General features: G+C 41.3%; 1 protein-coding gene across 1 annotated transcript in view; it reads right to left on the bottom strand.

The window, feature by feature from the left end:
• Nucleotides 1–15088, bottom strand: part of JARID2 (jumonji and AT-rich interaction domain containing 2) — a 163820-nt gene that overhangs the window by 21114 nt on the left and 127618 nt on the right. The window contains exons 8-9 of the mRNA XM_077269921.1: nucleotides 7544–8040; nucleotides 584–676 (exon numbers count right to left, since the gene is read on the bottom strand). Coding sequence (XP_077126036.1) covers nucleotides 584–676; nucleotides 7544–8040 — 590 coding nt within the window. The remainder of the gene's footprint in view (nucleotides 1–583; nucleotides 677–7543; nucleotides 8041–15088) is intronic.

Below are 15088 nucleotides of genomic sequence, written 5' to 3'. Positions count from 1 at the left end.
TTTGCGTGGGTTTCCTCTGGGTTCTCCGGTTTCCTCCCACATTCCAAGAACATACTGATAGGGAATTTAGATTGTGAGCCCCAATGGGGACAGCGATGATAATGTGTGCAAACTGTAAAGCACTGCGGAATATGTTAGCGCTATGTAAAAATAAAGATTATTATTAAAGGGATTGTGTGTCAAATCGCCACATATAAGGGTACGTGATAAAATAACTTTCAGTGCACTCATTGGGAATATCTCTGCTGCCGCTCAAGTGGTCTCAACAACCTTTGTTTGCAGTCATCTAGTGATGACTTTCTGATAACCCCTATAGGACCGCTGCAGCCAATCACCGATCTGAGCGGTAATGGTAGCACTTTCAGCCGGTGGCTGCTGAAGCCAAGAAATGGGTGCAGTAGTCAGGCTTGGGTAATGGGAATGTCATCATTAGAGGACAGCTCACAAAAACCTGCAGGATCGCTGGAGCAGATAATTTAGAATTCTATCATGTCCATAGAATTTTCAAGGTCACCTGGAAAGGGACGTGACTACGCACAGTGGTCTTAGTAGACAGTGTAAGAGTGCACATTTATTTGCTCACCTCAACCTCTGCTACTGTAGGCTCCTTGTTGAAGCACATGTTCATGACGTTCCTTGCTGTCCGAAAGAAGGTGGTTAGCGACATCGACCTTCCCTGTGAGAAGAGAATAAATGAGAATCTCAGATAGTAATGGCAACGTCTAAAAGATCTATCATCGCTTTGTGCAAACATCATGGATGGTCGCAAAAACACAAAGTAGAAACTATAGCCATCCCAGAATACTTTGTAATATGGGACAGAATAGGAACAATTCAATCAAAACTATGAAAGATATTTAAAAAAAAAATCTATGACGTCCAGCGTTGTGGAGCTAGTTTTGGGTGGGGATGGAAAAACTAATCCAGTTTAAAAAACAAAACCCCATGTGCTTCGCATCCATGCTAGTCCATCCAGTGATGGGTCCGCATTGGTGCTGCTGACTTCACTTGCTAATTGATAACTTTCAGATGAGACCTCGCTGTTTGTAAGCCAAATAACTGCTGCGGAACCTCTGCCCCATTGTTATGTCTGCAAAGCAAGAATAAGTATATGGAGTCCCACTTCAGATATTTGCCAGTGGTAGTGGCCCTGCCCGTATAGACAGACCACCCATTCAGATCCCCTAAACTCACAGTTTGGCCGCCACGCTGTTGGTGTGACGTCAACATCGCAGCCAATGCCAGACAACGGCAGCACCGTAGACACTCAGAGCTGAACCCTGAAACTGTGACAAACTGCAGCCTCGGATGAAGACTTTCTGAAAGGGGACAACCCCTTGAAAGAGAATCTGTCACCAGGTTTTTGTCACCTAATCTGATAGCAGTATAAAGTAGGGACAGAGATCCTGATTCCAGTAATGTGTCACTTATTGGGCTGCTTGCTGTAGTTTTGATACAATTACTGTTTTATCAGCAGGAGATTATCACTAGACTACTAATAAACCTGTTGCCAGGTAAGTCCAACATACTCATGAGTTTTGTATATCCTCGCCCCACTTGGCAGCTTTCTGCCTATGCACAGTGTACACAGAAAGCAGCCAATCAGTGGTGTGGATGGGGTTATACACAACTCAGCATTCACATAAGTGCATGAAACCGTAATTTCATCAAAATTACAGCAAGCAGCCCAGTAAGTGACACATCGCTGGAATCAGGGCCTTGGTCTCTACATTATGAAGCTCTCAGTTGGGGTACTAAAAACCTGTTGACAGATGCCCTTTAAGCTGGACATACACTTAAGAATGAAATTCGGATACAATCCTGATGATCTGTCAAGAAATAAGAATTGGCCTGTGCAAGGTAGTGAATGATCTGCCAATAGTGCGGGACGTTTAGTTTTAGCTGACAAACGACAGGAAAATCTAAGAACACAGACCACTTAGTGCAGATAGGGGTGTAATTCTAGAGCTTCATGGCCAAGCTTGAAAGTGACTTTTTGTCCTCATGTCCCATCAGGTCTCTGGCGTACTACCGCTACAATGATGAGATATTAATCATCTGGACGGAGTCTGAGCCACAGCTAAAGACGTTCCATGAACAGTTTAATCAATTTCATCCCACCATCAACTTAACACTCAACTACTCCAGCACTGAAATTAACTTTTTGGACGACATCATTAAGCTGCAGAACAATAAAATAGAGACATCCCTGTATCAGAAGCCAATCGACCGTCCAACATACCTTAAATGGGACAGTTTCCATCCAAAACACATAAAAAACTCCACTGTCTACAGCCAAGCCATCAGATACAATCGTATATGTTCCAACCCAATGGATAGAGATGAACACCTTGGTGGCCTCAGAAAGACCTTTTTGAATCAGGGCTACCATCCAAGAACAATTCAAAACCAAATTACAAAAGCCACCAGAATATCAAGGAATTACCTGCTACATTACAAAGCTAAAGAAGAAAATAACAGGGTACCTCTAGTAGTTACCTACAATCCAAATCTGGAGGCGCTAAGGGGAGCTGCACGGAAATTACAACCTTTACTGCAAAAAGATGCCCGCTTATAATCCATTATTCCAGACCCCCCACTACTGTGACAGGCCCGAAATCTAGAAGTCATCATTGTCAGAAGCTCCCTGTCCTCTCAAATAGCTGCAGGAACCTTTCCTTGCAACCAAAAAAAATGGAAAACCTGTCAATTTATAATGACCACAGACAAGATAATGATCCCCAATTCACATCAGGACTACAAGATCCCAGGTACATTCAGCTGCGTCACATCTTACATAGTTACATAGTTACATAGTTATTAAGGTTGAAGGAAGACTGTAAGTCCATCTAGTTCAACCCATAGCCTAACCTAACATGCCCTAACATGTTGATCCAGGGGAAGGCAAAAAAACCCCATGTGGCAAAGAGTAACTCCACCATGGGGAAAAAAATTCCTTCCCGACTCCACATACGGCAATCAGACTAGTTCCCTGGATCAACGCCCTATCAAGGAATCTAGTGTATATACCCTGTAACATTATACTTTTCCAGAAAGGTATCCAGTCCCCTCTTAAATTTAATTAATGAATCACTCATTACAACATCATACGGCAGAGAGTTCCATAGTCTCACTGCTCTTACAGTAAAGAATCCGCGTCTGTTATTATGCTTAAACCTTCTTTCCTCCAGACGTAGAGGATGCCCCCTTGTCCCTGTCTCAGGTCTATGATTAAAAAGATCATCAGAAAGGTCTTTGTACTGTCCCCTCATATATTTATACATTAACATAAGATCACCCCTTAGTCTTCGTTTTTCCAAACTAAATAGCCCCAAGTGTAATAACCTATCTTGGTATTGCAGACCCCCCAGTCCTCTAATAACCTTGGTCGCTCTTCTCTGCACCCGCTCCAGTTCAGCTATGTCTTTCTTATACACCGGAGACCAGAACTGTGCACAGTATTCTAAGTGTGGTCGCACTAGTGACTTGTATAGAGGTAAAATTATGTTCTCCTCATGAGCATCTATGCCTCTTTTAATACATCCCATTATTTTATTTGCCTTTGTAGCAGCTGCCTGACACTGGCCACTGAATATGAGTTTGTCATCCACCCATACACCCAGGTCTTTTTCATTGACGGTTTTGCCCAGAGTTTTAGAATTAAGCACATAGTTATACATCTTATTACTTCTACCCAAGTGCATGACCTTACATTTATCCCCATTAAAGCTCATTTGCCATTTATCAGCCCAAGCTTCTAGTTTACATAAATCATCCTGTAATATAAAATTGTCCTCCCCTGTATTGATTACCCTGCAGAGTTTAGTGTCATCTGCAAATATTGAAATTCTATTCTGAATGCCCCCTACAAGGTCATTAATAAATATGTTAAAAAGAAGAGGGCCCAATACTGACCACTGTGGTACCCCACTGCTAACCGTGTGGTGTGGTGCTAACTGTGGTGTACCTAATTATTTGTACTAAATGTCCAACTGGGGGTCTGTATGTGGGGGAGACAGGGCAGAAACTGAGAACAAGAATAAATTCTTGCCGCCACAGAATAAGAGAAAAAAGAATGGATCCACCTGTGGCAATACATTTTTGTATGCCTGATCATAGCACCATGGATAGGTAACTTCAAATCTCAGAGAGACAGGAAAATCGGGGAGTATAAACTTATGACAACATTTTGACACACTTAGTGCAGGAATGAATGTGTCGCATGGATTTATGTCTTTTTACATCAATTAAGGAATTTGCACTTCAGACCTTATGGGGCATCCTAACAAAGAAGGAGACCCCAATCAGAGGACAATAAAACATTTACTCCTTATCTGCGAACTGTTCCAATATTTATGGACACAACTGTTTATCACTCACATAATAACAGTTCTGTGCTGTATTGTGCATAAATATGTGATTCTCCAGAATTTCTATTTGTCTATGCCTGATGAAGAGACCTGAGTAGTCTTGAAAGCTTGCAATTTGTTACCATCTTTTCAGTTAGCCATTAAAAGGTATCAACCACTGACGACTCAATTCCAATTATTATTAATTCTAGAGCAGTTATCAACCGGAATGGTCAAAATTAGAACCGTATATACGAGCATAAGCCGAGATTTTCAGCCCCCAAAAAATGGGCTGAAAGTGCCCCTCTCGGCTTATACTCGAGTCATGGAAGGCGGGGGGGGGGGGGGGGGGGGGGGGGGTCGGCGGGTGAGGGGGAGCGACGCCTGTCAAGTACTCACCTACCTTCTCCCGGCGCCCCTGACGCGGTCCCTGCATGTCCCACGGTCTTGGGGCGCGGCAGCTTCTTCCCCTGTTCAGCGGTCACTGGTACCGCTCATTAAAGTAATGAATATGAACTCCACTCCCATAGGGGTGGAGCCGCATATTCTTTATCATGTGACCGCTCACTACAGGAAGCTGCCACTCCCGGAGACGTGGGACATGCAGGGACCGCGTCAGGAGCGCCAGGAGCAGGTGAATATGTCATTCATCTTTCCGCGTTCCACCGACGCTTCGTCTTCCACGTCCTCTGCACTGACTGGTCAGTGGGCGCGATGACGTATTAGTGTGCGCGCCGCCCTCTGCCTGAACAGTTACTGCTGAGAGACGGGATGCTGAGGAGCAGCGGGGCAGCGACGAGAGGCGAGTATGTCATTTTTTTTTTTGGTGCAGCAGCATTATATGTGGCGCAATGCTATATGGAGCGTCTATGGGGCCATAAAGAACTGCATGGAGCATTATATGGGGCATCTATGGGGCCATAACTGCATGGAGCATTATATGGGGCATCTATTGGGCCATAACTGCATGGAGCATTATATGGGGCATCTATGGGGCCATAAAGAACTGCATGGAGCATTATATGGGGCCATAAAGAACTGCATGGAGCATTATATGGGGCATCTATGGGGCATTATATGGGGCATCTATGGGGCCATAACTGCATGGAGCATTATATGGGGCATCTATGGGGCCATAAAGAACTGCATGGAGCATTATATGGGGCCATAAAGAACTGCATGGAGCATTATATGGGGCCATAAAGAACTGCATGGAGCATTATATGGGGCATCTATGGGGCCATAAAGAACGGAATGGAGCATTATATGGGGCATCTTATGGAGCCATAAAGAACTGCATGGAGCATTATATGGGGCATATTTGTATATGGAGCATCTTATGGGGCCATAATGAACTGTATGGAGCATTATATGGGGCTCCTGATTCAATATGGATATTCAAAAACACTTAACCTACTGATGTCTCAATTAATTTTACTTTTATTGGTATCTATTTTTATTTTTGACATTTACCGGTAGCTGCTGCATTTCCCACCCTAGGCTTATACTCGAGTCATTAAGTTTTCCCAGTTTTTTGTTGCAAAATTAGGGGGGTCGGCTTATACTTGGGTCGGCTTATACTCGAGTATATACGGTAATTTTGATGTCTTATTTTATAAGATGTCCACTAATTTGACATAAGTATAGGTCATCAATATCAGATCAATAAGAGTCAACTCCCAGCACCCTCAACAATCAGCTTCTATCAGCTCCAGAGGCGGCAGGATGTAAAGAGCGTACAGGGTGAATAGCACAGACGACCTATCCTGGGCTCATTCATTGCTCAGCATCGCACTTGCTTTGAGAAACTATATTAAAATCGAGATATTGAAGAGTTTGCAAACCTTACAGAAACCACCATGAAGAACAAAACAAGCAACACTACACATTTACAGGAAAAAAGTGGATTTCATTTTCTACATAGAGCAGCAATTGTCCTGATGGCAAGTTACTATTATTGTATGCTCATATAAATAATTCATCCTCGCCGTAATAAATACAAGAAGAAATCTCTGTTTAAGAAACATTTAGGGAGCAGTCTTATCTACTTGTCCTTAATGATGGACAGAATTACATAATTCATAATTTGTCATTTTTTTTCATATGTATTTTGGTTTTATAAACATTTAATGTCACAAGCACATAAATGTATTAATCATAAAAAACGTACAAAAAAAAAAATGAATAATTGTACACAGGATAGATAGCAGTTTTCATTATTTTGTATGTTCTTAAAAGAGATCGGACAGAAAAATGTATTTGACTTTTCAGCTTATTTCCTTCATTTTACATTTTTTATAATACTATGGGTTCCCAAAAAGTAGCAGATAAGCAGGGAGTATATGGAATTTTACTTCTGCCATACTTCATCTTAAGAAGTAAAGAAAAGCAGGATGTAAAATCGCCACTCCTCAAAGGAACATAAACTTGGCAAAAGAACACAAACTAAGACATTTAAAAGGACTGAGAAGACAGTTTGCAGCTCGAACACTACTTTGTCAGTTCTCGGCGAGTGTGCCACCATATGGTGTCTCCAGGAGACTCTATTCTTTCCCAAATGACGATTCTAAGGAAGGATATGTGAAAAATATGGCCTATAATGTACATATAGCGTCTATATAAATAAAAAGTAGTAATAAATAGGAAATAAAAGAAAACCTATCATGTTCCAAAATGCTATTAATCTGCATGTATGGGGGTTAATCTGCAGGTTTATAGCATTCTAAAGCTATGTGGCCGCCGCACTGAAAGTCCCGCCGCCAGATGAAAATTAATTTTATTTCTCTTGGCAGACTCCAGCTTTCAGTCATAGAGGCGTGACTTTAGTCACTGCTCAGTATACAGCGAGAAGCGGCTGTATCCACGCCCCCAGCAGTAACAGACAGCTGGGTCAGCAGTGCATCAGTACAGAGTCAGCTGTCAGTCAGTGCTGGGGCATAGTTTCAGTCTCTGCTCACTATGTACTGAAGGATAACTGAAGCCATGTCGGCTGCACCTTTATGACTGAAAGCTAGAGGCTTCCGGGAGGAAATTAACTTTAGCAGATTAGTAGCGTTTTGAGACATGACAGGTTCCCTTTAATGATCAAAGGGGCAGTGCTAATGATTTGCCCATAGCCATCACAACACTTCTATCACCATTTAAACAAAACAGACAGAAAACAAATCTATACAATTTGGTTCAATGTTGCTTACTTTATAAATGCACTTGTGTAGGTCACCAAATAAGCTTTTATCTTCGGGTTCCTCTTCTGTGCACTCTTTTTCCTGAGCAAACAGCCTTCGTCTTCCATTTTTCAGAGGGACATCCATTTCTTTTAGCTTCCCACGCAGGCCATTTCGGTGCACCACTCCATTAATTAATCCATTTTTGGGCTCATACCTTGGGAGCAAATGTAATCTATATGCATTCTCGGCATGTCCCTCCAGTGGACCTTTCTTTTTTTCCAGGCTCTCTTTCTCCTGCAGAACTTCTTTCTCCAGTTTCTTGTGCTCCTCGGGCGAAAGGGAATCGTAGGAGAGAAGGTACTGGCAGTAGGCCTCCTGCAGCTTTGCAAGTCGATCCTGCGCAGTTTTTGGGATGCGGAGCAGGTCAGCCAATTTGTTCCACTTCTTGAGGTCTGTCACTTGTTGCATGCCTCCCATTTCATTGATGAGCTGGAAAAACTGAGCTAGATCTAACTCACAGCCTCCTATATAGAGGTTGCGAGGGAAACAAGAAAACACAGTTACACTCTAGCATTGGTGTCTGGATTAAAAACACGTTATTGGCTTCTTGATGGGAGGTCAAGACGTCACAGAAATGTACAACACTTGCTAACTGCTAGGTGTCCAACAAATTAAAGCAGAGCTTAGCTAAGTATCCCAACATCTCTTTGGATTCTTGTATGAAGTCCAAGACTTCATAGTATTAGACAACCATCAACAATAAATGCTGCCAGGTGTCAAGCTCAGCTCGGTCTACAGTCTGCTTCATTTTGGCATGTATTGCAGTTGGCAAAGGCGGTTTTCAAAGGGTCAATACAGGTTATGGAATTATCAATTTTTATACCTTCTCCCAAAGATAAACGGAGATATCCAAGATTAGAAAAACATGGCTGGCCTCTTTGAAAAATAGAACCACACTTGTCTTGAGGTTGTGTCCAGTATGACAACTTGGCTACACTAGAGTGAATAAAGCAAGGTTGTGCTACGTGTGGGCCTGTTTTTGGAGGAAAGTAGCCACATTCTTCTAATGCAGGACAATACCTTCAGGTGAAACACCAGAAGTGACATTTCCAATCTCATTAGAAGGAACGGTAGGCAGTGCCAGCTAAGTAGGCCATAGATGATCAAAGAACAGAAACGATACACATGGGTCACCTCAATCCTATTCTCTACACTGGCAAAATATTAAAGGTTGTGGCAATATATGAATCGTTATGAAATATGTCTGGAGCAACTTCCAACGTAATAGTCAGTAGGCACAAGAATGGCCAACAGTTCAGATAATGAAAAGAAAGCAGGAAAACGATCTATGATGCACATAAAGGAAAAGAAAAAGGTTGGCTTACATTTCCTTACCAGAGGTTCTGGCTCAGATAGTCCAACTTACCACATCCACAAAGGTCTTGACTAACATTAGAAGTGAGAGGTACCTTGATCACGGGCCTAGTCTCAGAGGTGCTTGCCGGTATGTTCCCCACACCATTAGGCAGCGGAGATCAAGCTACACTGCGCAGGACACACTCGAGATTTGACTGATATTGCTTCTCTTCTGAAAGATCAGCAAGATAAAGACTAATACATAACCCCGTCTGTCTGTGCATCAGCATGGTGGTGATGTATTATGAGATCTAATATTACAGATGAATCCTTAAAGCAAGGGTTCACGAGGGCTCCGGCAGCCCAGTCTTCTTTCAGGGCAGAGTGCTGTGAAGGATTCTTGAATGCCTGGTCGGCATATCGCCACAAAGAAACAGAGAGAGATCAGTTTTTAATAGGTTTAAAATACTTGTGGTTTCAAGTGGAACTCCACAAAGGTGCACAGGGTTGTCACAAGTGAGGGGAAAGCCACAGGAATACAATCCCTGGACCCAGCTATTTACCATAGAGGACCTGGGCTGCAGTTTAGCAACAGATTTTTGGATCCCGTATTCCATCACATAATTCTGTTTTGATGTGCTTAAAAGGGAATCTGTTGGTAGGTTTTTGCCATCTAATCTAAGAAAAGAGTGATGTAGGGTTAGAGACCCTGATTGAAGTGAGGTGTCACTTACTGAACTGATTGTTTGTAGTTTCAATCTCAGATGCTCTCAGATTTCATAGCAAAAACCGGGTGACAGATTTTCTTTAAAACAGTATATGTGTGTATCCCACCCACCCTCTGCTCACTACACGTGCCAACTTTACTTTCTTAAGTCATACCCAAAGCAAAAACTTGTGACAACCCTGAATATATATCTCATAGATATATGCATGATGGTGTCAGCATACAGAAAAGTAGAGTCAGTAAACATGATACTTTTTGAAAATCTCTTAAAAGGAGTATGTCAACCCAAAAATTGAAATAAGTTGTTATGGTATGTAGGGGGATTTAGCCTAAATAAAATCATACCTCTAGTATAAATTTCAGTAGCTTAGTTGTATTAAAAAAAAAATATATATATATATTTCAGTCCACATCCTGGACTGAAATGTCGCACATGGGCCAATAAACCACATTTATTTTTTCTATTGGAGTGCTGCCTTCATTTTTCTGGATAACAGCATGAGGTTTGGCATATACCTGGGAGGATTTTTTGCACCCTTTGTTTTCTTTTGGTGCGGATTTTTGTTTTCGTGTATGTGTATATATATATATATATATATATATATATATATATATATATATTTGTATGGAGGGAGCTTTGGTGAGCCACTGGCATGGCATGGGGCTCAGTGCACCACTATGCCCAATCGACTTGCATATTGAGCACTGTCATCTCGATTGAGCACTCCTTGAACTCAAGACAGTAGTTCTGCATGGATACTGCAACTGCACACACATTGTGTTATTGCTGCTGCACAGCTGCCGCAGACAGGAGCCAGCAATATCACTGAGTGCAGCTGAAGTACTTGTGGAGGTGAAGAGCTGCTGATTGTCCTATCTTGATTGACAGAAGTGAACTCAATCAGCAGCTCTTCACCTCCTACATGGACAAAGCAGTCATGCTCAGATTGCCATTGTCAGCTCTCATTGCTGGCTTCTGCCTGCAGTTGCCATACGGGACTGTGCTGCAGACAGGAGCCAGCATGGAGAGAGTAATAACACTATGTGACAGCGGCTGTAGAGAGCACTAATAATCAAGATATGAATGTCAGGATGCAAATTGAAGGGGTGTAATAGTACACTGATCCCTTAGTCATACCAAGTATAATATATATATATATATATGTGTATATATATATATATATATGTATATATATATATATGTATATATATATATATATATATATATGTATATATATATATATATGTATATATATATATATATATATATATATATATATATATATATATATATATATATATATATATATATATATATATATATATATATATATACACACACACTCACTGGCCACTTTATTAGGTACACCTGTCCAACTTCTTGTTAACACTTAATTTCTAATCAGCCAATCACATGGCGGCAACTCAGTGCATTTAGGCATGTAGACATGGTCAAGACAATCTCCTGCAGTTCAAACCGAGCATCAGTATGGGGAAGAAAGGTGATTTGAGTGCCTTTGAACGTGGCATGGTTGTTGGTGCCAGAAGGGCTGGTCTGAGTATTTCAGAAACTGCTGATCTACTGGGATTTTCACGCACAACCATCTCTAGGGTTTACAGAGAATGGTCCGAAAAAGAAAAAAAATCCAGTGAGCGGCAGTTCTGTGGGCGGAAATGCCTTGTTGATGCCAGAGGTCAGAGGAGAATGGGCAGACTGGTTCGAGCTGATAGAAAGGCAACAGTGACTCAAATCGCCACCCGTTACAACCAAGGTAGGCCTAAGAGCATCTCTGAACGCACAGTGCGTCGAACTTTGAGGCAGATGGGCTACAGCAGCAGAAGACCACACCGGGTACCACTCCTTTCAGCTAAGAACAGGAAACTGAGGCTACAATTTGCACAAGCTCATCGAAATTGGACAGTAGAAGATTGGAAAAACGTTGCTTGGTCTGATGAGTCTCGATTTCTGCTGCGACATTCGGATGGTAGGGTCAGAATTTGGCGTAAACAACATGAAAGCATGGATCCATCCTGCCTTGTATGGAGCATCTTTGGGATGTGCAGCCGACAAATCTGCGGCAACTGTGTGATGCCATCATGTCAATATGGACCAAAATCTCTGAGGAATGCTTCCAGCACCTTGTTGAATCTATGCCACGAAGAATTGAGGCAGTTCTGAAGGCAAAAGGGGGTCCAACCCGTTACTAGCATGGTGTACCTAATAAAGTGGCCGGTGAGTGTGTGTATATATATATATACATATATATATATATATATATATATATATATATATATATATATATATATATATATACATATATACACACACAGTGCCTAAAAGTAGTATTCAACCCCCTGCAGATTTAGCAGGTTTAATAAGATGCAAATAAGTTAGAGCCTTCAAACAAGAGCAGGATTTATTAACATGCATAAATCTTACAAACCAAAAAGTTTTGTTGCTCAGTTAAATTTTAAACATAAAAGTGTGGGTCAATAATTATTCAACCCCTAGGTTTAATATTTTGTGGAATAACCTTTGTTTGCAATTACAGCTAATAATCGTCTTTTATAAGACCTGATCAGGCCGGCACAGGTCTCTGGAGTTATCTTGGCCCACTCCTCCATGCAGATCTTCTCCAAGTTATCTAGGTTCTTTGGGTGTCTCATGTGGACTTTAATCTTGAGCTCCTTCCACAAGTTTTCAATTGGGTTAAGGTCAGGAGACTGACTAGGCCACTGCAACACCTTGATTTTTTTGCCTCTTGAACCAGGCCTTGGTTTTCTTGGCTGTGTGCTTTGGGTCGTTGTCTTGTTGGAAGATGAAATGACGACCCATCTTAAGATCCTTGATGGAGGAGCGGAGGTTCTTGGCCAAAATCTCCAGGTAGGCCGTGCTATCCATCTTCCCATGGATGCGGACCAGATGGCCAGGCCCCTTGGCTGAGAAACAGCCCCACAGCATGATGCTGCCACCACCATGCTTGACTGTAGGGATGGTATTCTTGGGGTCGTATGCAGTGCCATCCAGTCTCCAAACGTCACGTGTGTGGTTGGCACCAAAGATCTCGATCTTGGTCTCATCAGACCAGAGAACCTTGAACCAGTCAGTCTCAGAGTCCTCCAAGTGATCATGAGCAAACTGTAGACGAGCCTTGACATGACGCTTTGAAAGTAAAGGTACCTTACGGGCTCGTCTGGAACGGAGACCATTGCGGTGGAGTACGTTACTTATGATATTGACTGAAACCAATGTCCCCACTGCCATGAGATCTTCCCGGAGCTCCTTCCTTGTTGTCCTTGGGTTAGCCTTGACTCTTCGGACAAGCCTGGCCTCGGCACGGGAGGAAACTTTCAAAGGCTGTCCAGGCCGTGGAAGGCTAACAGTAGTTCCATAAGCCTTCCACTTCCGGATGATGCTCCCAACAGTGGAGACAGGTAGGCCCAACTCCTTGGAAAGGGTTTTGTACCCCTTGCCAGCCTTGTGACCCTCCACGATCTTGTCTCTGATGGCCTTGGAATGCTCCTTTGTCTTTCCCATGTTGACCATGTTTGAGTGCTGTTCACAAGTTTGGGGAGGGTCTTAAATAGTCAGAAAAGGCTGGAAAAAGAGATAATTAATCCAAACATGTGAAGCTCATTGTTCTTTGTGCCTGAACTACTTCTTAATACTTTAGGGGAACCAAACAGAATTCTGGTGGGTTGAGGGGTTGAATAATAAATGACCCTCTGAAACAACTTTTCCCAATTTAAAAAAAAAAATAAACAAAGAAATAACATTCTTTTTTGCTGCAGTGCATTTCACACTTCCAGGCTGATCTACAGTCCAAATGTCACAATGCCAAGTTAATTCCAAATGTGTACACCTGCTAAATCTGCAGGGGGTTGAATACTACTTTTAGGCACTGTGTATATACATTATATATATATATATATATATATATATATATATATATATATATATATATATATATATATATATATATATATATATATATATATATATATATATATATATATATATATACACACACACACACACATATATACATATATATATATATATATATATATATATATATATATATATATATATATATATATATCCACACACTGATACTTCAATGTTTCAGATCACAAAACAAATTTAAATAGTAGACAAAGATGACAAAAGTAAACACTTGAAATGTAGTTTTTAAATGAAGGTCTTTATTATTAAGGGTAAAAGATATACAAACCCACAGGGCCCTGTGTGAAAAAGTGATTGCCCCCCTTAAAACATAAATTAACTATGGTTTATCACATCTTTGGGAAGCGGACATCAAATTCCCTAGCCACACCCAGGCCTGATTACTGCCATACCTATTCTCAATCAAGAAATCACTTAAATAGGACCTGCTTGACAAAGTGAAGTAGACCAAAAGATCCTCAAAAGCTAGATATGCCGCTATCCAAAGAAATTCTGGAACAAATGAGAAACAAAGTAATTGAAATCTATCAGTCTGGAAAAGGTTATAAAGCCATTTCTAAATCTTTGGGACTCCAGAGAACCACAGTGAGAACCATTATCTACAAATGGCAAAAACATGGAATAGCGGCCGGCTGACCAAAATCACCCCAAGAGTGCAGTGACTACCCATCCGAAAGGTCACAAAAGACCCCACAACAACATGCAAAGAACTGCAGGCCTTATTTGCCTCAGTTAAGGTCAGTGTTCAAGACTTCACCATAACAAAGGAACTGTGCAAAAATGGCCTCCATGGCAGAGTTCCAAGACTAAAATCACTGCTGAGCAAAAAGAATATAAAAGCTCGTCTCCGTTTTGCCACAAAACATCTTGATGATCCCCAAGACTTTTGGGACAATACTCTGTGGACTGATAATAAATAATAAAGACATTTATTTAAAAACATAATGTTGTGTATACTTGTGTCATCTTTACCTAATACTTACATTTGCTGATGATATGAAACATTTAAGCGTGACAAACATATAAAAGAATAGGATATCAAAAGAGGGGGGGAAACACTTTCAAGTGTGTGTGTTAAATACACGCTATATATATATTACACTCCCCCGGAAGAAGGCAGGCACAAGGCCGAAACGCACGTAGAGGCTGTGGCACCGCAAGTCTGAGGTAAAACCATTATCATGACTCTCTGCTTTCAGGCTCCCTCTCTCTTTTACAATTTGGATTTTGGTCTCATTATGTTCCATTGCAAGTCTTACTAGTTATTATGCGAATGGTCTATGGCTTATTGAGGGGTCTGTTTATTAGGTCTGTGCCTCAGACCTGTGGGTCCACTTTTTTGGTGTGCTTCATTGTCTGTTCACCCATTTTTTTTTTGTTTTGGATATTTTTAATCACTGTTAATATTTTGTCAATAAACAATAATTTTATTATTTATTTGGTTCTTCGTGTGCATTTTGTCCTATACATGTTCTTATACATACATACATGCACACCCCAACAAAACCACTAAAAGCTATAC

This window comes from Ranitomeya variabilis, chromosome 6 (assembly GCF_051348905.1).
Source record: "Ranitomeya variabilis isolate aRanVar5 chromosome 6, aRanVar5.hap1, whole genome shotgun sequence".
Classification (NCBI taxonomy): domain Eukaryota; kingdom Metazoa; phylum Chordata; class Amphibia; order Anura; family Dendrobatidae; genus Ranitomeya; species Ranitomeya variabilis.
This window is presented reverse-complemented; position numbering and strand designations above follow the sequence as displayed.